Source organism: Elephas maximus, chromosome 7, assembly GCF_024166365.1.
Source record: "Elephas maximus indicus isolate mEleMax1 chromosome 7, mEleMax1 primary haplotype, whole genome shotgun sequence".
NCBI classification, from domain to species: domain Eukaryota; kingdom Metazoa; phylum Chordata; class Mammalia; order Proboscidea; family Elephantidae; genus Elephas; species Elephas maximus.
In genome coordinates this window covers 64958128-64985543 of record NC_064825.1, presented here as the reverse complement: position 1 = coordinate 64985543, position 27416 = coordinate 64958128, and the positions used below count along the sequence as shown (strand labels likewise).

Genomic DNA, 27416 nt, shown 5'->3' with positions numbered 1-27416 from the left:
GTGTATGCACGCACGCCTGTGTCAATGCGTGTATGTACAAGCTTACCTCTGGGGACAGTTAAAGACCCACCACTATATTACTGAAACGACTACGTGTTGGAGCCCTGGTTACCTCACAGACATATGGAAAGCCACAAAAGAATCACTGCTTCCCACCATTATCAACTCTTCTAATTCAAAGTTTTAGTGATTTCATGGAACAACAACTATCATCCTCTGATAGTTATTCCATAAAAAGACCAAAGTATACAATTTTCTGTGCTCCTCTGAAAATAACACAAAACTAATAACCTGATTGCATTGCATTGTGAAGTTCACAGATGTAAATGCAGAGTCTTGTATTTATAGGAATAAACTGATAGTTTTAGTCTTTTCTTATTATTGTACTTTAGATGAAGGTTTACAGAACAAACTAGCTTTTCATTAAACAATTAGTACACATATTGTTTTGTGACATTGGTTACCAACACCACGACATGTCAACACTCTCCCTGCTCTACCTTGGGTTCCCTATTACCAGCTTACCTGTCCCCTCCTGCCTTCTAGTCCTTGCCCCTGGGCTGGTGTGCTCATTTAGTCTCATTTTGTTTTATGGGCCTGTCTAATCCTTGACTGAAGGGTAAACCTCAGTAATGACTTCAGTACTGAGCTAAAAGGACATCTCGGGGCCATACTATTGGGGTAGTTTTTTTTTTTTTAATAGAAGATAGCCTAATCTTTCCCTTCAGATTAGTACTTTGAGCACATTTCCAAAGACTTTGAAAACTTCGTTTGACTTCTCTTGCTTTAAAAATAAATGTAAAAGTAAATTAGGACAGTTTTTAACATGGAATTTTTTTTAGTTAGAACATGCAGTACCAATCAGGAATGTATTTTTTAATCCTCCCTAAAATACTCGATTATTGGGTAAATTTTTCCCACATCTAAAATCTTAAAGGATTCTGTAAAGTGTGATTGCAAAACCGTGAGGGAGTTTTCCATGTATACCACATCCTCTGAAAAAAAAAAAATTCCAGAAAAAAAGTATAACTTCTTCATACCTCTGTAAGGAAAGAAAGGTCTTTTCCCAACAGTGAACTTCTGAATAGGTTAGAAGTTTGAGCTCTGAAAAGTTAACTGAAACCTGGCTGAAATGATATTAAAGATTAATTTTACTGACAGGTTAGCCTCAGACAAAGTTTGGGAATTTTATACAGTCCTAAATAGAAGTCTCTACAATTTGGCCTTAACAAGCAAGCCTGATTGAAACAGAAGAGTAGGGGTAATTAATTCAAAATTGTATTGTTTTTAGAAATTATTTAAATTGTGTTGTTTCCTTGATATTTTTAGTTAACAAATTGAGCCCCTTATATTTTATTTCTTGACTGTCCATTACTGTTTTAATTATGTTTGAGTAAAATGATTCTTCATAGAAATTACATTATTTCATTTGTGATATACACAGTACCTATGTATATAAAACTCTCCTGGTTTAAGAGTCCTCTACAAAAGGAAGTTTTTAATCCTTTACTTTTAGCTAAATCATTCCATCAAATTGGCTTCTCTCATCACAGTTTCAGATGACAGTGAACTCCCCGCAAGTACCACCCTGAAGGCTTCTGAGAAGTCTACAATGGAACAGTTAGTGGAAAAAGCTTGTTTCAGAGACTATCAACGATTAGGTTTGGGAACCATAAGTGGCAGCTCTTCCCGCACAAAACCGGAGTATTTTCGAATCACTGCCTCCAACAGGATGTATTCACTCTGCCGGAGGTGAGTCTGTCAGTGGGCTCTAAAAAGACACCCACTTTCCTTTCTTCATTTGCATCTTGAATGGGCTATTTGTATCCATAGCCCAAAGATAGATAAAAATGCCAGAAGATAGGAGCAAGATTCCAGGAGTATGTGTGTTTAAGAGACACTTTTTATGCAGCACGAGTAAACATCTCATTGGGGTTCTGAAAAGTACATCATTGAACAGTGCCTGTTAGGGCAGAAAGCAGAAGGTAAAGTTCTTATCCCCTATATAAATTCCCCTTTGGCTAGCATGCCAAATGCTACCTTGATGAAAGAACAGGATTTGGCCAGGCAAATAGGACAGTCTGGTATAGCCCAGGGGTCTGCAAACTTTTCTGTAAAGGTCCAGATAATAAATATTTAAGGTCTCTGTTACAACTACTCAACTCTGCTACAAAAGCAGCAATAGACAGTAAGTAAACGAATGGGCATGGCCAGATTTGGTCCATAGACTGTAATTTGCTGATCCAGAGGTAGGCAGCATTTTCATATGCTATCTAACTAGAATATTTTCAAGAGAATATTACTTAAAGAAAATTCTTTTTTCTATTCTTATCTCTCATTGTTTTTCAAATCTATTAAGCCGTAGCTCATGCTTTATCATATGTAAATATATATATATTTTAAAACTACATTTCTACCACCCACAAGTTTAGTCATTTTCCTCTCCAAGTAAGTTGGTTTCTTTACATTTATAAATTCACACTTTGATTAAATAGAACAATGGCATGAAAAAAACCCAAAAAAACCAAACCTACCACCGTCAAGTCGATTCTGACTCACAGCGACCCTATCAGACAGAGTAGAACTGCCCCATAGAGTTTCCAAGGAGCACCTGGCGAATTTGAACTGCCGACCTTCTGGTTAGCAGCCGTAGCACTTAAACTACTACACCACCAGCGTTTCCAGTGGCATGAAAGTACTTGGTAAATTGCAAGCCTTATACACATTTTTAGAAAGTTACCGTAATGTTACTGTTTGTTTCAACCCCTCTATTCTTGAAGAACTGTAGATATTTCATTTTAAATGATGATTTAAATTTACAAATACCATTGTGAAACTTGAGTTACAAGTGGGAATGTAGTTTGAGAATGTAGCCAAATAAACATTTTGTATTAAATACTGAAAGAGGCTCTGTTGAGTATATAGTAATTTTTCTGGGATTCTGTCATTCTAACTAAATTGTCTTTGTAGATAAGCATAAATGGTGTTGTTGGGGTGTGATGTCCTGCTGTGTTTGGAAAACTTGCTATCAGAGTCATGGCTGCCAGGAAGAGGACAGACCTCACTTATCATTTCAGTCTGGCAGAAGCACAACAAAATTTTAATAGATCCCTTATAAAAATACTTGTTGTAAATCATTTGTGGTGGTATAAAATAATAATATTCATGATAAAGGGAGAAAATGTTGAAGTTGTCCATGACTTCACTTACTTGGATCCACAGTCAACATCCATGGAAGCAGCAATCAGGAAATCAACATACTGCATTAGACAGACCTGCTGCAAAGACCTCATTAAAATGTTAAAAAGTGAAGGTATTAACTTGAGGCCTAAGGTGTGCCTGACCCAAGCCATGGTATTTTCAGTTGCTTTATATACATGCAAAAGCTGAAGATGAATAAGAAAGATGGAAGAATTGATGCCTTTAAATTATGGTGTTGGCAAAGAATATTGAATATGCCATGGACTGCCAAAAAAAAAAAAATCTGTCTTAGATGGAGTACAGCCAGAATGCTCCTTAGAAGCAAACATGGCAAGACTACGTCTTATGTACTTTGGACATGATATCAGGAGGGAGCAGTCTGTGGAGAAGGACATCCTGCTTGGTAAAGTAGAGGGTCAGCAAAAAAGAAAACCCTCAACGAGATGGATTGACACAGTGGCTGTGACAATGGTCTCAACATAGCAACAGTTGTGAGGATGGCACAGGACTGGGCAGTATTTCATCTTGTACATAAGGATCACTGTGAGTCAGAACCGACCCAATGGCACCCAGCAACAACAGAATAATATATATCCATCAAGCTATTAGAGGGAACCAAAACCAAAACCAAACCCACTGCCGCTGAGTCAATTCTGACTCACAGCGACCCTATAGGACAGAGTAGAATTGCCCCATAGAGTTTCCAAGGAGCACCTGGCAGATTTGAACTGCCAACCTGTTGGTTAGCAGCTGTAGCACTTAACCACTGCGTTACCAGGGTTTCCATTAGAGGGAAGGAAATGGAATAATAAAGAACAAACTAAAAGAAGGCAAGAAGAGGAAAGGGAACATAGGACAGATGGGACAGACAGAAAGTAGTAAGATGATGGATTTAAATTCAGATATATCAGTAATTATATATCAATTGTAGATGGACTAAATGCACCAAATAAAAGACAAAGATTATCAGAATGTATTTTTTAAAAAGCTTCGTGCTGCTTTTAAAGGATATATATAAAATATAAGAGTACAAAAAGTTTAAAAGTAAAAGAATGGGAAAAATATACCATGCAAAACTACCTTAAAAGTAGATATTGTCACTATATTAAAGTAGATTTAAAAAGTGAAAAGCCATTACTAGAGAAAATGAAGGACACTTCATAATGATAAAAGATTCATTTCACAAAAGATAATTTATTATGACCAAGTGAAGTTTATTAAAGGAATACAGAACTGACTTGATATTTGAAAATCAATCAGCATAATTTACATTAACAAAATGAGATGAAAAATATATAATAATTCATTATATACAGAAAACCATTTTATAAAATTTAACATATTTATGATTTTAAAAAGGACTCTTAACAAGTTGAAAATAGAAAGGAAGCTTCTTAATCTAGTGCTAGGTATCTAAAAAAATTCTATGGCAAAAATATTTAATGGTAAAATATAGAAATCTTTTCCTCTTAGATCAGGAGAAGATAAGGATGCCCACTACTACCACTTCTATTCAGTGTTGTAGTAGAGGTCCTAGACAGTGCAAAAAGTCTAGAAAAATAAATACTAAAAGATATAAAGATTCTAAAGGAAGAAATAAAATTGTCATTATTCGTAGATGACCTGATTGTGTACATACAAAATCTCAAAGAAACTACAGATAATTATTTAAAAATAATAAGTTTAGAAGGTCACTAATACAAGGCTATCTTAGTCATCTAGTGCTGCTATAACAGAAATACCACAAGTGGATGGCTTTAACAAAGAGAAATTTATTGCCTCACAGTAAAGTAGGCTAAAAGTCCAAATTCAGGGTATCTGCTCCAGGGGAAGGCTTTCTTTCTGTCAGCCTTCTCATCAATCTCATCCCAGACTAGGAGCTTTTTTGCTCAGGAACCCTAGGTCAAAAGAAAGTACTCTGCTCCTGGCACTGCTTTCTTGGTGGTATGATGTTCCCTGTCTCTCTGCTCACTTCTTTCTTTTATATTTCAAGAGATTGCCTCAAAACACAATCCAGTCTTTAGATTGAGTCCTGCCTCACTAACACAGCTGCCACCCATCCTTCCCCATTAACATCATAGAGGCAGGATTTACAACATGTAGGAAAATCACATAATACCAGGAATCGTGGTCCAGCCCAATTGATATACACATTTTGGGGGGAACATAATTCAATCCATGACAAAGCCATTATACAGAAATTAAACAAAAAATTAGAAACTGAACCTTTTTGTAATGATACTATTTGGGTACTTGTCTTAGGCTGGCTTCTCTAGAGAAGCAAAACCAGTAAAGCATATAAATATATAAAGAGATTTGGATTAAGGAAATGGCACACACGACTATAGAGGCTGGAGCATCCCAAGTCCATGAGTCAGGATAGAGGCCTCTCCTGATTTCACATAGCCTCAGGGGCTGGCAGACCCAAGATCTGCAAGGCTCTTGTGCATAGGCTACAAAGATGGACAGATCCCAAGATGGCCAGGCAAGCTGCAAGCTCAAGTCCCAAAAACTGGAGGTCAGACAAACAGGAGCCAGCTGCAAGATCTAGAGTGAACAAAAGCCCAGGAGCCTTGCCAGAAAGTCCACTTATATTCCACGCACGCCACGCCCCCAAGGAAACTCCCTTTCAACTGACTGGCTACTCACAGCTGATCCCACTTTGAAGGTTATTACATTATATCAAATCTCATCATGGAAGTGATCGCATCATCATACAGCTTCCAAACTACATCATAACTGCCAAGCCACTGAGAAACCCAGCCAAGCTGACACACAACCTTAATGATCCCAGTGCTACAATAACACTAAAAAACATCAAATGGGGAGCCAAGATGGCAGAATAGGCAGAAGCTTCCAGTGAGCCCTCTTTACAACAAAGACCTGAAAAAAAAAAGTGAAACGAATATGCTTGTGACAACCTGGGAGCCCTGAGCTTCAAAGGCAAGCCTAGAAAATGAACTGCCGGGGAGGGGGAGGAAGAGACTGTTCAGAAGCAGAGAGGAGTTACTGGACCTCAATGGCGGGGAGCCCTCAGGCACCATTCCTGGAGCAGCGGCAGAAGGCTGGTACTAGCGTTCGGCAGCAGTTTCCTCAGGGAGAAGCAGCTAGCCACACAGCCAGCTCACAACTCCGGAACCTGAGAAGAACAGCGCTCTTGACAAAAGCTAAGTACTTGCGTATATTTTACAGCACCTCCCCCATCCCCAAGCCAGTTTCAGTGGCTGAATTCCCTGGGCCTGAGAAAGGCCCTGTGGAGCACCTAGAACCATCCTCCCAGCCTTGGAGAAGGAAAAAATTTGCATTTGGGGGAACAGATAATTTGCCAGCTCCACTAACTGGGGGAGCTCAGGACAGAAGCTGCTCCTGCCCAGGCATAAACGGTCCATGGACTTTGAGCACCTTTCCCTTCTGCACGGACCTGTGTGGGCCTATTTCAGGAGAATGGGCCCTTGTTGGCAAACTCCAACCATTCCAGCTGTGCAGTAGAGAGGTGGGTGTTTGATGGTTGACGTTGCTTTACCTATTAAACAAGGTCCTCACCTACCCACATCAGGAACCTAAGGACTGGTAGCTCCACTCAGGTCACCCAGCCACCCACGACAGGGCTCCAGGGATAACTGGTACCTCCCAATCCTTACAACTGAAAACTTTGGGTACCCATGGTCTGTCTGCAGAACCCACCCACCTGCACACTCTAGGGAACAGAGACGCACTTTTCTCAGAGACACTCAGGTTGGATCTCAACCCCCTGCCTTGTTCAGAGTGTGACCCCCTGCTGCAATCAGATACCAGTACGTACACTAACCAACCCTGCCCCTCTAAGACTGTAGGACAGAGCCTGTTCCACACACTTGATGATCAGCTACCTGGACACTTGATCTGAATTCATACAAGAAAAGTGAATGAACTCCTAGACTGATATACCTGATAACAGCTCTAGCCATCTGGGGACAGGACATCAGAGCTCCAAAGGTGAAAATAATCAAACTAGCTCACTCAGGCAACCCACTTGGGTATATCAAAACAGAACAAATCAAGAAGCTAAGACACAGTAAGCAAGCATAAACTAATATAATAACTTACAGATGGCTCAAAGACAACAGTCAATATTGAGTCACATAAAGAAACAGACCATAATCACCTCAGCAAGCTCTCAAAACAAAGAATCCAGGGGTCTTCTAGATGAAAGTACATTCCTGGAATTACCAGAGCCAGAATACAGAAGATTAATATACAGAACCCTTCAAGACATCAGGAAAGAAATGAGGCAATAAGCAGAACAAGCTAAGGAACACACACATAAAGCAATTGAAGAAATTAGAAAGATTATCCAGAAACATAATGAAAAATTCAATAAGCTGGAAAAATCCATAGACAGCAATCAGAAATTCAGAAGATTAACAATAAAATTACAGAAGTAAACAACTCAGGAGAAGGTCAGAGGAGCAGAATTGAGCAAGTAAAAGCTAGAATTTCCGAACTCGAAGATAAATCACTTAGCACTACCATACTTGAAGAAAAATCAGATAAAAGAATTAAAATAAATGAAGAAACCTTAAGAATCTTGTGGGACTCTATCAAGAGAAATAACCTACGTGTGATTGGAGTACCAGAACAGGGAGGGATAACAGAAAATATGGAGAGAATTGTTGAAGATTTGTTGGCAGAAAACTTCCCTGATATCGTGAAAGATGAGAAGATATCTATCCAAGATGCTTATCGAAATCCACATAAAAAAAAATAAAATAAAATAAGGTAGATGTTAAAAGAAAGTCACCAAGACATATTATAATCAAACTTGCCAAAACCAAAGATAGAGAATTTTAAGAGAAGCTAGAGGTAAAGGAAATGTCACCTACAAAGGAGAGCCAGTAAGAATAAGCTCGGGCTACTCGGCAGAAACCATGCCAGCAAGAAGGCAATGGGATAACATATTTAAAAAACTGAAGAAAAAAAATTGCCTGCCAAAAGTCATATATCCATCGAAACTGTCTCTTAAATATGAAGGTGAAATTAGAACATTTCCAGATAAACAGAAGTTTAGGGAATTCGTAAAAACCAAAGAAAAAAATAAGAAATACTAAAGGGTGTTCTTCGGTTAGGAAATCAATAATATCAGGTATCAACCCAAAACTAGAACACTGGGCAGAGCAATCAGAAGTCAACCCAGACAGGGAAATCAAAAAAAAAAGCAAGATTTAAAAAAAAAAAAAAAAGCTCAAAACAGGGCAACAGCAATGTTATTATATAAAAGAAGACAACATTAAAACAATAAAGAGGGACTAAGAAATATAATCATAGCACTTCCATATGGAGAGGAAGATATGGCGATACAAAGAAATAAGAGTTAGGTTTCAATTTAGAAAAATAGTGGTAAATAATAAGTTAACCACAAAGGAGACAAACTATCCTACTCATCAAAATAAAATACAAGAAAGAAAGACTCAGCAGAAACAAAATCAACAACAATGAATATGAGGAAAGGACAATATATAAAGATAATCTACTCAACAAAAATTAAGTGGGAAAAAGAAACTTTCAACTTCACACAAAAAAAGACATCAAAATGATATCACTAAATTCATACCTATCCGTAATTACCCTGAATGTAAATGGACTAAATGCACCAATAAAGAGACAGAGAGTGGCAGAATGGATTAAAAAACAAGACCTGTCTATATGTTGCCTACAAGAGACATACCTTAGACTTAGAGACACAAACTAAAACTCAAAGGATGGAAAAAAACATATCAAGCAAACAACAATCAAAAAACAGCAGGAGTAGCAATATTAATTTCTGACAAAATAGACTTTAAAGTTAAATCCGTCAGAAAGGATAAGGAAGGACACTATATCATGCTTAAAGGGACAATATACCAAGAAGATATAACCATATTAAATGTTTATGCACCCAATGACAGGGCTGCAAGATACATAAAACAAACTCTATCAGCACTGAAAAGTGAGATAGACAGCCCCACAATAATAGTAGGAGACTTCAACACACCACTTTCGGTGAAGGATGGGACATCCAGAAAGAAGCTCAATAAAGACATGGAAGATATAAATGCCACAGTCAAACAACTTGACCTCATAGACATATACAGAACACTCCACTCAACAGCAACCAAGTATACTTTCTTTTCTAGTGCACATGGAACATTCTCTAGAATAGACCACATGTTAGGTCATAAAGCGAGCATTACCAGAATCCAAAACATTGAAATATTTCAAAGCATCTTCTCTGACCATAAGGCCATAAAAGTGGAAATCAATAACAGGAAAAGCAGGGAAAAGAAATCAAACACTTGGAAACTGAACAATACCCTGTTCAAAAAAGACTGGATCATGGAAGACATTAAGTATGGAATAAAGAAATTCATAGAATCCAATGAGAATGAAAACACTTCCTATCAGAACCTTTGGGACACAGCAAAAGCGGTGCTCAGAGGCCAATTTATATCAATCAGTGCACACATCCAAGAAGAAGAAAGGGCCAAAATCAAAGAATTATCCCTACAACTTGAACAAATAGAAAGAGAGCAACAAAAGAAACCCACAGGCACCAGAAGAAAACAAATAATAAAAATTAGAGCAGAACTGAATGAAATAGAAAACAGAAAAACAATTGAAAGAATTAACAAGACCAAAAGCTGGTTTTTTGGAAAAAATCAACAAAATTGAGAAACCACTCGCCAAACTGACTAAAGAAAAACAGGAGACGAAGCAGATAACCCAAAGAAGAAATGAGAGGGGCGATATTACAACAGACCCAACTGAAATTAAAAGAATCGTATCAGATTACTATGAAAAACTATACTCAAACAAATTTGAAAGCCTAGAAGAAATGGACGATTTCCTAGAAATACACTACCTACCTAAACTAACACAAACAGAGGTAGAACAACTAAATAGACCCATAACAAAGAAGAGATTGAAAAGGTAATAAAAAAAAAAAAACTCCCAACAAAAAAAAGCCCTGGCCCAGACAGCTTCACTGCAGAGTTCTACCAAACTTTCAGAGAAGAGTTAACACCACTACTACTAAAGGTATTTCAGAGCATAGAAAAGGACGCAATACTCCCAAACTCATTCTATAAAGCTAGCATGTCCCTGATACCAAAACCAGGTAAAGACACCACAAAAAAAGAAAATTACAGACCTATATCCCTCATGAACATAGATGCAAAAATCCTCAACAAAATTCTAGCCAATAGAATTCAACAACATATCCAAAAAAGAATTCACCATGACCAAGTGGGATTCATGCCAGGTATGCAGGGATGGTACAACGATAGAAAAACAATTAATGTAATCCATCACAAAAAAAAACAAAAGACAAGAATCACATGATTTTATCAATTCATGCAGAGAAGGCATTTGAAAAAGTTCAACACTCATTCATGATAAAAACTCTCAGCAAAATAGGAATAGAAGGAAAATTCCTCAACATAATAAAGGACATTTATACAAAGCCAACAGCCAACATCATTCTAAATGGAGACACCCTGAAAGCATTCCACTTGAGAAAAGGTACCAGACAAGGATGCCCTTTATCACCACTCTTATTCAACATTGTGCTGGAGGTCCTAGCCAGAGCAATTAGGCTAGACAAAGAAACAAAGGGCATCCAGATTGGCAAGGAAGAAGTAAAAGTATCTCTATTTGCAGATGACATGATCTTATACACAGAAAACCCTAAGGAATCCTCAAGAAAACTACTGAAACTAATAGAAGAGTTCAGCAGAGTATCAGGATACAAGATAAACATACAAAAATCAGTTGGATTCCTCTACACCAACAAAAAAGGAACATCGAAGAGGAAATCACTAAATCAGTGAATGCCATTTACAGTAGCCCCCAAGAAGATAAAATACTTAGGAATAGATTTTACCAGAGATGTAAAAGACTTATGCAAAGAAAACTATAATACACTTCTGCAAGAAAACAAAAGAGACCTACATAAGTGGAAAAACATGCCTTGCTCATGGATAGGAAGACTTAACATTATAAAAATGTCTATTCTACCAAAAGTAATCTATACATTTAATGCAATTCTGATCCACATTCCAAAGACATTCTTTAATGAGTTGGAGGAACAAATCGCCAACTTCTTATGGAAGGGAAAGAGGCCCCAGATAAACAAAGCATTACTGAAAAGCAAGAACAAAGTGGGAGTCCTTACTTTACCTGATTTTAGGACCTGTTATACTGCCACAGTAGTCAAAACAGCCTGATACTGGTACAACAGATACATAGACCAATGGAACAGAATTGAGAATCCAAACATAAATCCATCCACATATAAGCCGTTGATATTTGACAAAGGCCCCAAAACAGTTAAACGGAGAAAAGACAGTCTTTTTAACAAATGGTGCTGGCGTAACTGGATACCCATCTGCAAAAAAATGAAACAAGGCCCATACCTCACTCCAGGTACAAAAACTAACTCAAAACAGATCAAAGACCTAAATATAAAATCTAAAACAATAAAGATGATGGAAGAAAAAATAGGGACAACGTTAAGAGCCCTAATACATGGCATAAACAGTATACAAAACATTATTAAGAATGCAGAAGAAAAACTAGATAACCTAAACGTTATGAAGAATGCAGAAGAAGAACTAGATAACCTGGAGCTCCTAAAAATCAAACAGCTATGTTCATCCAAAGACTTCACCAAAAGAATAAAAAGACTACCTACAGACTGGGAAAAAGTTTTTAGCTATGACATTTCTGATCAGTGTCTGATCTCTAAAATCTACATGATACTGCAAAAACTCAACCACAAAAAGGCAAATAACCCAATTAAAAAATGGGCAAAAGATATGAACAGACACTTCACTAAAGAAGACATTCAGGTAGCTAACAGATACGTGAGGAAACGCTCACGATCATTAGCCATTAGAGAAATGTAAATCAAAACTACGTGAGATTTCATCTCACTCCAACAAGGCTGACGTTAATCCAAAAACACAAAATAATACATGTTAGAGAGGCTGTGGAGAGATTGGAACACTTATACACTGCTGGTGGGAATGTAAAATGGTACAACCACTTTGGAAATCGATTTGGCGCTTCCTTAAAAAGCTAGAAATAGAACTACCATATGAGCCAGCAATCCCTCTCCTTGGAATATATCCTAGAGAAATAAGAGCCTTTACACAAACAGATACATGCACACCCATGTTCATTGCTGCACTTTTTACAAAAAGATGGAAGCAACCAAGGCGCCCATCAACAGATGAATGGATAAATTATAGGAATAGATTTTATATTCACACAATGGAATACTATGCATCGATAAAGAACAGTGATTGTGGATCCAAGAAGATGAAATTCTTGGCAATTTCAGTCTTTTCTCCGTTTATCATGATGTTGCTTATTGGTCCAGTTGTGAGAATTTTCGTTATCTAAATGATGTAGTTTTGATCTGCATCAGTAAGTGCTTCAAGCCCTCTTCACTTTCAGCAAGCAAGGTTATGTCATCTGCATACTGGAAGTTACAAATGAGTCTTCCTCCCAGTCCGGATGCGGTGTTCTTCTTCATATAGTTCGAGTTCTTTCATTATTTGCTCAGCATACAGATTGAATAAGTATGGTGAAAGGATACAACCCTGACACACACCTTTCCTGATTTTAGACTGTGCAGTATCCCCTTGTTGAAATGACTGCCACTTGGTCAAATACTTAGGAATCAAATATTTCATTAAAATGACAACCTCAAATACTTAAGAATAAATCTGATGAAATATGTACAAGATCTCTACATGGAATGCTTAAAACAGTATTGAGAATAATTAAAAATCTAAATAAATAGATACATCATGTTCTTGGATTAGAAGATTCAATATTCTGAAACTAATTTCTCCCAAAATTGATCTACAGATTCCAGGTAATACCAGTCAAAACGCCAGAAAAAAAAATTATGGAAATTGAAAAGATGATTCTAAGAGTTCTATGAAAAGGCTAAGAGTAGTCAAGTATTATTCTTGTAGAATAGTACTACCAGATATGAAGACTTTTTATAAAGCTCAGTAATTAAGGCAATGTGGGATTGGCAGAGGGATAGCAGACCAATGGAACAAAATTATTCTTAGTAATCACAAAACTAACACTACTCAAATTCCATCAACAGGAAATTAGGTAAACTGTGATATAATCATGTGGTAGAATAATATACAGCAATGGAAATTAACAAATTACAGCTACATATGATTTTTTTTTTATGATAGCATGAATTGACCTCACAATGTCGAACAAAAGAAACCAACACAAAAGAATACATTCTGTTGATTCCTTTTATCTAAAATTCAAAAGTAAGCAAAACTCAATCATTTTGTTAGCGCTCAGGACAGTGGTAACCTTTAAGGAGGAGGGAGGAATCAGGATTGTAAGAGACACAAGGTATCCTCTCCAGTATTGGTGATGATCCATTTCTTGGCCTAGGTGGTTAGTGACATGAATTTCTTTTTGTGATAATTCATTTGTTTTGAGCATTTGTTTGTATGTTTTTTTATTCTTTGATTAAAAAGTTTCATAGCAGCTCCTGAAGCCCAGTTTATCTGTCTACCTCTTGAAGCTTACTCTGGAGCCCTGGGCTGAAGGCTGTAGGCAGTGGGTTAGGATGGGTAGAAGAGTGAATGGATGTGTCTTTCATTGCTAAATGAGACTGGAGCTGAACATAGCCTCTACCAATCTTCAAGCTCAACACTATTTGCCCCAGCACCAGGGGCTCTCCAGCTCTCATTCAAGCCATTGTCTGGGAAGCAAGAGAGCCTCAGATCCTGTGTACAGGAGAACATGGTGTATAGTGCTCATATTCAGTGGAAGGAGGGGGCAGCCAACTGGAGGAGGGATGAAGGGCAAATGCTAGTTCTGTATGAGTTTTTGAAGCAGCTCCTGAAGCCATTAAGCATTATTCCCTTATCTAATGCATATAGTCATTGTACCTAGAAGCAAGCAGGGGAAAAAAACAGATACTATATTGAAGCTGTGTTAGCAATCAATTCAACCAACCCAACCCATTGCCATCGAGTCAATTCCAACTCATAGCAACCCTATAGGACAGAGTAGGGTTTCCTAGGCTGTAATCTTTATGGAAGAAGACTGCCACATCTTTGTTCTGTGGAGTGGCTGGTGATAGCAACAGAGGGCCCTAATAATAGAACTGCTTTTCCATTCTTCATGAATGATTATTTCTACAGCTTGGTCTTTTCATCAGTTTGTGGTATTAGAGTTTGTGTTACTAGAAAAACACAGCCTAGACATCCTAAAGCACCAAAGTACTAGCCTTTCAGAACATTTACAAGATATCATTGGTTAAGTATGGAAAGTTAATTTGGCATTCAGTGAAATAGTAGAAGGTTATGATTTACATGACCATAAACTGGATTTCCTCTCCCTCCTCTCAGCCCTGGATTATATCAAGATAAGGGATTTGAGGTTGGGACATTGTAAATATAAAATTTGTTTAGTGTAATATTTCAAAACAAACTAAAGGACTGACTGTTTGAAATCTGCCTATCTTCTTGCATTTACTAATCTATAAAACAAGGTTTTCTAGTCTACGTTTTATTTTCCCAACATCGTATCCTGTAACTTTTTGGCTAACCTGTTTTTTAAGTAAATGTCAACATATAGTGTTAATAAAATATTTAAACTCATTTTGAAACTTGAACATACTGTTTTCATACCAGAAATCATTTGGTTTTGACTTTTAATCCTTTCACCATCTCAGGCAGTCAAATTTTAGCATCCTTTTTTTATTCTCTGTTGTCATTTCAGTGATCTAACATGTTGTTGATAACTTGTCATTCTCATAAAGTTGGACATTAATCCATTAATTTTACAGTCTTAATTTCAAGCTGAGGAAAAGTATAAGGCAAGAGAAATTATTCAGTTCAACAGAGATCTTTTTAATAATTTTACATAACACTTTTCTTTTCTAAGGTTAAGTTATTCACCAAAAACCTTTAGTACTACTGAAAGGGGCCCATTTCAAGAAAAGACTACAGATCAGTGGTTCAGTTAGTTATTTTCACCATCTAGGCCTTTTTTTCTCAACCCCTGAAGAGTAGAGAAGGACTTGAAACTAAGTTCCATGTTTGAAATATATGTTTTACCCCTCAGTGAAAATGTTTCTGCAAGTCTTAGAAAATTACTATAATATTATGATACTCATATTCTTATGTTCTCTCTCTGTCCCTACCCCTTCTGTCCCCTCTTCCTCTCATCCACCAACCCTACTCCTAAATCTTTTCCTTTCTCTTTTCCATGTAACTGAAGCTATCCTGGCCTTCTAGTCGTACCTCAAGCTGTACAAGACAGTAGTTTACCAAGAGTAGCCCGCTGCTATCGACACAATCGCCTGCCTGTCGTATGTTGGAAGAACTCAAGAAGCAGCACCCTGCTTCTCCGATCTGGAGGATTCCATGGGAAGGGAGTAGTTGGTCTTTTCAAATCTCAGAACTCTCCTCAGGCAGGTAAGCATCTCTCTACAGCACAATTAAAATCCTTGTACTTCAGAGCATTCCTAAGAATAAAGGAAATACAATCTGGGAATACCAGTTATATCCTTTCATTAAGCCTTCTCTCACATGTAGACTTTTCCACTGTGCAATATAGAACATGTACAGAATCATACTTGACAATGTAGAGCTCTACCTTGAATCTCATATCTTCTTTACTATTTTCAATCTTTGGATTTTAATCAAAAGTAAAATAATAAAGTCTTTGGTGTTAGACTGTCTTCATAGGTGAAAACTAGATTATATACCAGTCTTTTTTCCTTTCTTCTGGTAAGCATCCAAATATATCTGACAGCTTCAGAGGCAAGTAGAGATTCTACTCCATGTGATACGAGATATCCTGTCTCATTTCTACAAGTCACAAAAAAAGGAAAAAAAAAACGAAGAAACCAACAAAACAAGGCAGCAAACTGGTAACCAAAATGCTGTTTTAGGAGCTCTCAAGCAAAGAAGTTTTTAGGGAGTTAAGGCATGTCCAATTTAAGAAAGCAGAGATAAATGCTGTTATCCTTTTTTCTGAAGATATTTTTAGTAGTGGAATATTCTGAGGTCTTTGAAGTAAGGAGCTATGTTGTGCTGATCTTTCCCATAACTAGTAGTTCATAATAGAAGCTGAATAAAATTAAACAGTTGACCACTAAGATATCAGATCCAATTTAGGGGATGTCTATGTTCTTTCCCTTTTAGAAATGAGATAAATCAAGTTCTATGGTTTCAGCAGGTAGAACCATATGCTCTTTGATCTTTCTTCCTTATTCTCCTCCATTTCCCTCCATATGTCTTTGATCAGTCAGCTGAGGAGATCAGCACCCAGGTAACTCTGTTATCCCCCTGGGCTTGGAGTCTCAACCCAGATGTAAATAAAGGCAGTTGGCTTTCAACCGTTTCCTCCGAGAGGAATCCTCCCAAACCACATGTTGGGAGTAATAGAGTGCAAGTATATGTAAGTTACATAATGGAACAAATTATTTCAGGAGCAGGGATGAGCATATCACTGAGCCTTTGGTTAGAAGAAATTCAAACTATTTTATTTCACTGGTTTCTGATTTTTTTTTAATTTAATATAAACTTACCGTATTTTATATATTTCAGCTCACGCATTTGTTCACATTTTACTATCTTTGGAACTGGGGTGCTTCTTACACTTGATGTGACAAGAAAGAATTGTGTCATAGTTTTATTGGCAGAGTGTTTTTCTCTTCTTAGTACATAAAATAACTGTGATCTTATCACCGATGGCATCTTGATAAAATATAATAATGTTAATTATTTATTTCCTGTTTAGGTTGCAAGAAAATTTGTTACTCTCTATTGTCTTAGTGAGCCTATCCCCAATTGCATGGGCCAACTTCAGTGATTGCCTTTTGCTCCATGCAAACCAGACTCATATGCCCTCAAAGCCTAAAATTGCACCACATTTGTTTCCATCTGTGTATATTTATTTTCCCTCTTTTAGAAGCACCAGAGCACCTAGCAGTAGTTGCTCCTATCTTCTCTCGACTATCTTCTACCCTCCCCTTAACAAATTCCTACAAGTGTATGTCACCTGTTAGGCCTGTGTAGCAGAATTTGTATAAAGCTACTGGTATTGGAAAATCTTACCTCTTCCCTTTCTGGGATGCCAAGGGAACCCCTTCCATCCTCTGCTCCCGAACAGTAGATGGGCAGGATGGTTAAGGAAGAAGATACAGGGTCATTTTCTTTTATAAGTCTTCATTTTTAGTTGCTTGGATAATGAGAAACTATACACCTGTGCTTGGAAGGACAGCCCTGTGCTTGTTTTCCAGACCCTGGGCTCTTTCTGGGAGAAGTTTGAGGCAGTCAAGAAGTAGGTGTGGTGAAACCAGCATCATAGGAGGATTAGCCACCTAATAGATTGGACGTTTAAGCGGGACTGGTTTCTACATTTGGGTGTGGTAACTTGAAGAATGTATAGGCAAAGAATAAGCCCAAATAACTATATATATGTATATATATGCTTGTTTTGTTGACATAGAGACGGTTTATTTTATTCAATATCTTTTCCTTTTATAGCTCCTACCTCTTCTTTAGAATCTTTCAGTAGCATAGAACAAGAAAAGTACTTGCAAGCCTTACTGAGTGCAGTTTCAGTCCATCAGAAACTCAATGGTAACAACACCCTTACTGTCAAGCCAGCACTTGCTCTATCTCCAGGTAAGATTTGGTAATAATTTTTTTCTTGACAACTATGAAAGGGTCAGATCTGTTCTAGAGTTAATCTCTTTAATTATTTGCCCTGTTCCTTTAACATGACCCCTTGAAGTTTTACCTACAGGGCTGTATAATTTTAATTCCTTATGTTGAGAAGTCAGGGTACCACTATTAATATCTAGTAAATGGTAACCAAATTTAGAGACTCAGTTATTTCCTTTTTAAAACAGTAAAAGAAAGAGAGGAGGTGGGAAACATAAATAAAATCACCAGGGTTTTTCCCCCAGATCTGTTTTATATAAACTTTAATATATTATTAAGAAGTTGAATGTATAAGTTAAACATATGTTTATTAGATACATATCCACTGAAATCATCATGTATAAGTTTGAAATTCCTCAAATTTCTGCAGCCTTTTATGATTCACCGTACAGTTTGTTTTCACTAGATTTGAATGAAGCCATTAAGACTTGTACTAATATTCTGTTTCAGTTATCATGTGATGGAACCCCAAAGGGTTCATGTAGAGGTAACCCTAATGTGTTAGACACAGGAGCATGTGACTTGAAAAGCTGGTCTTCTTGGCTTAATCAGCTATTTGAATTAGCTCAGCATAAGCAGAAAGTGGCTTTTCTTGTAAAGTAACACCATGCATGCCCTGCTTCATTTATCATTAAATTCTCTGATTGCTTTTGCCAAACCTAACTCTCTATAATCTTGCAAATGTGTGTTATCTCAGATGAAGTAATAACATTGCCTTGTTATCTCTAATAAAGCTTTGGGTACTTAAAAAGTACAATGTTTGGCACCAATTAGACATGCTACACATGAAGATAACTTTTTGTCATTTGAGTAATGTTAACCTGAACGACATGGTTTTTGTTCTTCTTTTTGGCTGACTTTAGGGACTGAAAGGAGAACTTCAAGAATGTCCACTGTGCTTAAGCAGGTAGTGCCAGGACATTTGGATGTAAACCCATCCAATAGCTTTGCTCGAGGAGGTTAGTAAGATTGATTTTATGACTGAGCACTGATAATAAGCTTAAAAACAGAAAACATTAATTGTTCCAGATAGTAGATACTAATTATTGTTCCAATTGTTCTTAATTACCGTTTTCCAAATGAATGACCAAATTCATTACTAGTGTAGTGACAGATGAGTTTAACTTCATAGGACCAGAGGTGTAACAATTGCTGATGTCTTACATATTAATGAGTTTGTGAAGCTTCTGGAGATGAAGGGCGCACATCTGAATGACAAGTCCACCCTGGGAGGATGCCATGGTGTTCCAGGTTTGCAGGGTAGAAAGACTGATCACAGAAGTATAGACAGCTAGGGAGAAGTGGTAGCAGACCCAAGGGCTGTGTCTCCTATGCCTGTTATTTTACTCCTGACTTCTGAAATGCTAGTTTAAAGGATAAGATAGAATGATATTCTTGATTGTAACATTCTCCTGCTTCACAGTGAAGTCACAGAATCCTGGACTCTTCCTCTCACTCCCATACAATTCCAAATCCCCTTGAAAACATACCAAATTAGTGTTCTTGGTTCTGCTTGAACATCGTTAGTAATAGGAAACTCATTTCTTCCTACAAGTAGCCCACTGTGTTTTAAGCAGCTCTATTTGTTAGAAGGAGTCCCTGGGTGGTACAGATGGTTAAGTGCTCAACTACTAACTGAAAGGTTGGTGGTTCGAACCCATCCAGAGGCAACTCAGAAGACAGGCCTGGCAATCTGTTCCCGTAAGATCACAGCCTTGAAAACCCTATGGAGCAGTTCTTCTCTGACACACATGGAGTCACCATGAGTTGGAAATGACTAGTCAGCAACTGGTTTAGTTTGTTTGTTTATTTGTTAGAAAATTCTTTCTCATATTGATCTTAAAATCTGCCACCATGTAACTTTTACACATTGGCCCTAGCTCTGCCTTCGTAAATTACAAAATAAGTCTGATCTCCCAACTGTAGCGCTTCTGATTTGAAGATCATTCTCATGTTTTCTCTCTTCTTTAGTTAACTCTAAACATCCCTTATTCACATGATCGTAGTTCACTCACCATCCTTGTCATTCTGTGGTCTCTTCACAGAATTGAGCCCAGCACTCTAGGTGCATGCAGCCTGAGATTCCGTTAGCTATGGGGACAGCCCCATCACTAGGTTGACCCATATGGAGATAATATTATTTGAAATCCTATGTTTGTTTCACTGTTACCTTAACAACATCCTGGCTTTGAGAGGTAGCTTTTGGACCTAAGTGTACTCTGTACTATACTTATAAAATTTCATATTCTTGGATATGTACTATTATTTTAGACCTTTGGATTCTGTCTACCAGTGCATTAGCTGTTTTCCCAAGCCTCTTGTTATCTCGTAGATTTGATCACTGTTCTCCTGTGATTTGTTAAGAATATGTTGAACAAGCTAGAGCTAGGGACAAAGGCCTGCAGCATACATAAAGTAAAAGCCTCCCTGAAGAAAGACATCCATCTGTTAATCTATAATGACTATGCACACTCCTCGTAAAACTCTCACCTGGCTCGCATTTTTAAATCTCTGCCAGTTTTTTTAATTCAATATTTGCCAATCTTTCAGCCTGTTAACTGTATCACAGAAGATTATATGGTTAGTTTGGCATGATTTATTACAGGAACTAGTGCTTTTTCCTGAGTACTAAAAAATAGGCCATTAGTAATCCAGTCTAGAATTTGGTTTAGGATCAACATAAAAGCTCTATTTTATAAAATCCACTTTTTTTGCTCTTGAAATCCAGGACTACCTGCTCATCTCCTGACAGTCATGTTGGTTCTTTGGGTACTTTATTTTCTAATTTATTTATTTTTGGATGTTTATTTTCCAATTTATTTCCTTTTGGATGTTTATTTTCTTCCTCATCAGAACCTTCTGCCATTGCAGGGTTTCCTAAGAGCTTTCTTGATCTTCTTGAGTCATCCTCCTAATTAATGTGTGAAACCATAGGATCATATATAGCTTTTTGTGAATTTTTTAATATACCGTTGTTTTAAAATTTAAGATACAAACTTCCTTCTTCTCATCATTTCTTTCTTAGTCTCCTAAGGTTCCTGTTACTTCTAGTGCTAAGAACTCTATTTTCTTGTCAGAATTTGGTTCAAGGTTACAGCTCCCCTTATTGCTTTATTTACCATCTGAAAGTTTATATTGTCAGCAAGTTAAGTCAGTAATTTTCCGTTCTACTTTTAGTAGAGTGCAGCTTCCAGCAGATGTCTGGTTAGTTGAAGCCCTCCCACCTCACGGTTTGCTGTTGTGTTTTGCCTTTGTAAACTTCACTGGAAACGTTATTCATTCCTCCATTTAGCTTCAAAAATGTCCTTTTATGTTGATACCTAAGGCTTATGGATTTTTCACCTAGTTTTTTCAACAACAGTATTTCTCTACGTTTATATTGGCCTCAGGCGCATAAAAAAAATGGCTCATAGCTAATGATTATATTCTAATCATGAATCCATTCTTTGCTAATCTCAAAGGTACCTGGAAGTCTATATTTACCTCTTTGGGTTAAGAGCTCCTATTTAATTTATTATCCATTCTATGTATATCTTTGGATATAATTTTTGTTTCTGACACTCTTCCCAAGTATTTTCTGCTGAAAAGTACAGTTGACTTAGTGTGTTTCCTTGTGATGGGTGTTTTCTCCTAACCTGGTGCCCATTTTTCTGGTATTTCAAGCTCTAGGATGCAGAAACACAAATCCCATTCTTTTACCCCATTTCTTAACTCTTCACTTGCAAACATTTAATATATTAGCAACTGGCTAATAGTAGGAGCTCAGTTAACATTACTTGTCATTATTATGGTGGTGGTGTTTACCGTTACTGTTAACTAACACTCTGCTGAAGTAGGGGCAAAGTTTATATTTGCATTTAGAGTGCCTTGAGCCAGGATGTTCCTCACTGGCCTAAGAGGCAGGAAGATAAATGGTATATGGTCTAGGTCTAGGCCAATAATTTTCAAACTCTCTTGATCATGACCCACAGTAAGAAATACATTTTGCATCCTAAATGTATGCACACATATTCATATCACAATTCAGGTAGTACTAAGTCACAGTGCTAAATGTATATATGCTAAAACAAAAGTTTTATGAAACAATATTCATCTACATCACATGCAGTGCACATATTTTTAATTCTGTTTAGTTTTTAAAAATATTGGTTTGACCTACTAAAATGGTTTAACAATCCGTCAAGGGGGATCCTGCAGTTTAGAAAATACTACTCTAGACCCTTAATAGGTATACTATGCTCAGGACAAATACTTATACCTAGTCAGTCAGAAAATCTAAGTATACCTCACTGCCAGCAATGCAGTAGTGCAATTCCTTTGGTTAACCTGCCTTCCAGATAGAATTATAATTGTCAAAGCCCTTTGCTGGTCCCATATCAATATTGGCATTTTCTCATTGCTGACTTTCTGCTAAGTGATAAGTACTTGGCAGTTTTTCATTAATGAGCTTCTATTTAGGGAAATGCTTAATCTTTTATATTTAATACCCCTCTTTCACTCTTTCAGTGCAAATAATTGAGCTGAAGCTATAGTAGAGGGATACCACAGCTCACAATGTATTAATTTGCAAAAAGAAAATAATCAACAAATGTTTGGGGGCATGTATCAGACTCTTAACTATATAGCAGGGTGGATATAAGAATAAAAATGATTAGGTCTCTGCCCTTGAGAGCACACAATCTAGTTGAGTAAAAGAATGTGCAAACAATCACAATGCAGTGTGGTAAGAGTGCAAATAGAGCTCCCTACAACATTGTTGGCGGACATTCGGATTTTGCATTATACCTGGATCTTAAGGGATAGGAGCTTGTCAGGTAAAGAATGGCTAAAATCATCCCAGGCAGAGGAACTAGCATGAGAAAGTGTGACATGTTCAGAGAACAGTATTACCTAATCAGGAACTGCTGAAGATTGACTATACCCATATTCCAATAAGAAAACAGAACTGTGTCAGAAAGGAGAACAGTTGACTAGCACACGGAGGCTTTGTGCCTTTGCCATGCTGTCCAGGTCTTTGTTCTGTCCTGCGGTAACGTTATCTGCGTGCCGTCAGTCAGTGCCCCTACAGACTGTAGCTTTCAGACCTCCTTTGGCCACTCATGGCCTAAAGCGGTCAATGCCCTTTATTTCCTGCCTTCACAAGAGTGAAGCAAGAGTGAAAAATCACTTTTAATGGTTTTTCTTTTATCAAATTACTGTGCAATTTTGCAGTCTACAGTTCAGTAATACTGCTGTTGAAGTCTGACATCCTGAATAAATAAGAAGTCATTTTCCTTAATTGACTTGAGCAATTCCTTTGCTCAGGAAATAATTTGACTGTAACTTACTGCTAACCAGTTTTGTTATTGCCAGGTAAATTTTGCCCTAGTCAAGAAGCACTTTCTTTTTGTTGAGAAAAAAATAGATAGATAGATGACTCAAATTACAAAAGTATCTCTAATTACTGCTTATCATTTTGGTGCAAGTAGGAATTTTAGGAGAAGCCATTACTTCAGTCATAATAAGCTGTAGTACTAGTGGTATTGGGTATTGTCACAAGGTCATGACTTTGCTGCTTATAACTATCTACTAGTTATCATAACTAACTGTCAGATTAAAAAAGAGAAGGAAGATTGTGTGGCAAAGCTTAATAATGCTCTATTGCAAAAACATGCCCTTAGTTATTCCAAATGGTTGCTAGAGCTTTCATCGTTTCCTGGTATGATAACCTTGCTCAAAGAACAAATGTGTTATCCAACAGGTAGCATTTGCCAATCAGTCAACTTCCTGAAACCCTAGGGCCAATGTATTCCTAGCATTTACACCCCCCACATTCATTAGTTTTATTGTATAAATTTGATTCCAACTCATTTAAAATCTCCAAAAGCTTATTCCATTTGGTATAAGTTTTTAATAGCACCTTCTGCTGTGCTGCCGATTTCATTGTGCTTTTAGTATTTATAAACAGGTGCTGAAATTTCATTAACAGGCACTCAATTCATCTTTTTGGTGTGTGTGACTGCAGCTTTTTTTTTGTTAATTGAATCTTCTATCTTTATGAGTTCCCTTCTGTTAATTTAATTTAAAAATTAAATAACCTATTTCTTCCCTTATTCAATCTGTTCTGATGTTTGCTGCTGTATACATTTCATTGCTCCTCTGTCTTTAATCTTACCTGCCAGTGCTTGAGTACAGAGATAAATGTTTTACTCAGTCAAATCCCAAACCTTCAGCTAAGGGAAGAGTCCATGATCAAGGTACTGTATTATCTGTCCTGATGTATGACTTTGTTTTTAACCATCTTCATATGAAAGCGTACATGTTGTAAGTGATTTTTTCCACATTTGTTTGTCAAATTATATCCTTTATGGTCATCCACATTCTGACTTTCCTCTGTGATTCCATTTATAGAAGCTTTAAAAAATCAACACTTGACATAATACCTAAGCAAATCTCATGGGTTATATAAAAAGATCCATCCATGTTAACCAGAAATCACCTAAAAAAATAAAAAACTTAAAAAATCACCTAGAAAACTTTTTCTTGAAACTGATCTTCTGACCCCATAAATGCTTATAAGGAGAGAGGCAGATGTGACATTATCATGGTGGCATATAGTCATCTAGAAACATGGCTTGATGTAACATTTGTCAAAGAGTGAAGAGCATTTCAAAATCTAGAGAAGAAAATCCATTTTAGGGGAGCAGTAACAACGTATTATACCCCTGTCACCCCACTACTGAGATGAACACCACAGTGATAGGTATAAGGAACTCTTGCTTTGAAGGTGCTACAGTGTTATTCAAATTTGTAAATTAGTATTTACCATTGTATTTGGCTATTTATTACTTAACAGTCTCATTTTCATATAGAAATTCTTGATTTTTTGAATTAGTATAACAGATTCTTCTAACAAATTAGCTTGACCTTTCTCTTAGAAAACGTCTGCTTCTGACTGTACATTTTAATCCTTCTAAGATTCTGCGCACATTACTAAATTTATAACTGCTTACTATTTTTCATGGAGATTGAGAGAAAAAAGGCCATAATATGTCTCTGCTAACTTAGAATTATATCATTTTGTTATGATACACAAATGTGAATTCCAAAGCCAGCCTCAGATTGAAGTAGGTTCAGTAAATTTGGAGTTTATTTCTTAATTTAGATTTCTTGTTGAATTGACTGTATAAAGTAGGTGAATGTTCCCTACTTCTTTCATGAGGACGTAAGAAATTGATTTACTCAGCTTTCTTCTCCCTAGACTTCGTTATTGCCCCCGCCTACATTTTTTTGTTGTTGTTTTTAGTCAGTGCACTCTATGATTCCAATACTTACTTAAAATGGTAAATGTGTATTAAAATATCAAAATAGGATTGGCTTGGTGACTGCCAAGGCTCTGCCAACCCTAAGATTGTGTGATTTGAAAATGCTGTTTGAATAATGCTTAGATGTTGTAAAAGTAAATTGCAAATGATAGCAATGGTCCATCATTACTAGACTAATGAACGTAGGCTATTACCACTCAAACTGTACCTTGTGAACATGCATTTATCTCTGTATTCAGTGGCGTTCCCACATCAGATCATCTCACTCAACTCTTTTGGCTTTTGTGAAGGTGTGTGGGCAAGTTTTCGGTCTAGCACTCGCTTGATCAGCTCTCCAACATCCTTCATTGATGTTGGCGCCCGGCTGGCAGGCAAGGATCACCCGACCTCCTTTAGTAACAGCACCTACCTACAAAACCAGCTCTTGAAACGCCAAGCAGCCCTTTACATATTTGGTGAAAAGTCACAACTAAGGGTAAGATTTCTTTTTCTCACTTAGAAATTTTATAAATGCACTAAGGTAGCTCATAAAACTTATCTCACAAACCAGCTTTCCTAAACATTTTTTGTAGCAAGGATTCTTAATCTGGAGAAAAGATCAATCTCAAAAATTTTAAGCTATCTGTTTGTATATTGTATACTTGTATATAGATGCACCCCTGGTGGCACAGTGGTTAAGAGCTTGGCTGCTAACCAAAAGGTTGGTAGTTCGAATCCACCAGCCGCTCCTTGGAAACCCTATGGGGCAGTTCTGCTCTGTCCTGTAAGGTCACTGTGAGTTGGAATTGACTCGACGGCAGTGAGTTTTGTATATAGATACATATGCATATATGTACATGCATGTCTGTTACCCATGAAGATAAGGACTTATTCACAGTGCTTTAGAAGAAATGCCTGGCAATCTACTTCTGAAAAAGCCCATTGAAAACCATATGGAGCACTATTCTACTCTGACACACATGAGGTCACCATGAGTCAAAATCAACTCCACAGCAACTGGTTGATTTTACTCATCATGCTAAAAATCAGCATAAGCCTTTGGAATATTAGGAAGTGAGCATATTAAAATAAATAAATAAATAAAGCTTCTTTAGGCTGCTTTCCACTATCTTGATTCAACTTCCACAGGAATCTCTGCCCACAGCAAAATAAATGGTTTTGTTCTTATGACCATATTGATAAAGAAAGCTATAGGAAGGTAAAGAGAAAGGTGTAGAAAGGAAGATTATGGCATCGCATATAGAGACAAGAGAAGGCCATAAAAATAAAAAGCCCATTGCCATCAAGTCAATTCCGACTTATAGCGAGCCTATAGGACAGAGCAGAACTGTCTCATAGGGTTTCCAAGGAGCACCTAGTAGATTCGAACTGCCAACTTTTGGTTAGCAGCCGAACTCTTAACCACTACGCCATTAGGGTTTCCAAAAGAAGGCCAAGAGTATGTATTCTAAGCAATGTTTTTTGAAACTTTGTAAGACCGTTAATACAAAGACACATGTCCTAATTCCTGAGAGTAGGGATAGTCATACTATTAGATTATAATCAGCTTTATTCTCATTATTAAATTACTGTGCTAAAGAGCTTGACTATATGCTAAGGATCCATAAATTATAGAGACTTTACCTCCAAAAGCAGTGATAATTGCTAGGGTTTAATATTTTCATAATTTACAGATTACAAAATAAATTGCATTCCTATTGACAGGTTTTATCTAAGAGATTAAAATATTTGTAAATTCAGAGATCTCCACAAAGTTTTTTCCAGTACTCCAGTCTACACTGGACAATCCAGACAGACCTTTGGCTGAGTCAAGGAGCAGAGCCGTGAACAGGGTGCTCTGGTTCCTCTGCCTCCTCAGCAGGATCCCACATGCTTGGCCCCTGAGATGCCAGTGACAGAGTCATTTCTTCTGTAGCTGACTGGCTTTGCCATAGCTTCTCCCTCTGCCTGGACTGCTGCGATTACCTTGTCACCAACCTTTGAGCTAACTGGGTACTGCACAGTTTTTAAATTTGTATAAACGTTGTCTGATACAGCAGGTAATTTTATGTCCAGAAATAGTTGTGATATTTTCAGCAGCAATCCAAGGTTCCCTGCACAGCCTCCTTGGCACCAGCATCTTTTCTAAAGCACAGACTTTCTACACTTCAGCATACCACTTTCT

At 37.2% G+C, this 27416-nt stretch overlaps 1 protein-coding gene across 7 annotated transcripts in view; it reads left to right on the top strand.

Annotated features, from left to right (window-relative positions):
• SBF2 (SET binding factor 2) overlaps nucleotides 1–27416 on the top strand; it is a 519656-nt gene that overhangs the window by 446703 nt on the left and 45537 nt on the right. For 6 of the 7 annotated variants that reach the window (XM_049890356.1, XM_049890355.1, XM_049890357.1 and 3 more), the window contains 5 exons: nucleotides 1554–1752; nucleotides 15493–15689; nucleotides 17769–17909; nucleotides 18812–18907; nucleotides 25543–25727. In XM_049890356.1, the coding sequence (XP_049746313.1) occupies nucleotides 1554–1752; nucleotides 15493–15689; nucleotides 17769–17909; nucleotides 18812–18907; nucleotides 25543–25727 (818 nt within the window). The remainder of the gene's footprint in view (nucleotides 1–1553; nucleotides 1753–15492; nucleotides 15690–17768; nucleotides 17910–18811; nucleotides 18908–25542; nucleotides 25728–27416) is intronic. The other variant, XM_049890360.1, reaches the window with a different exon arrangement.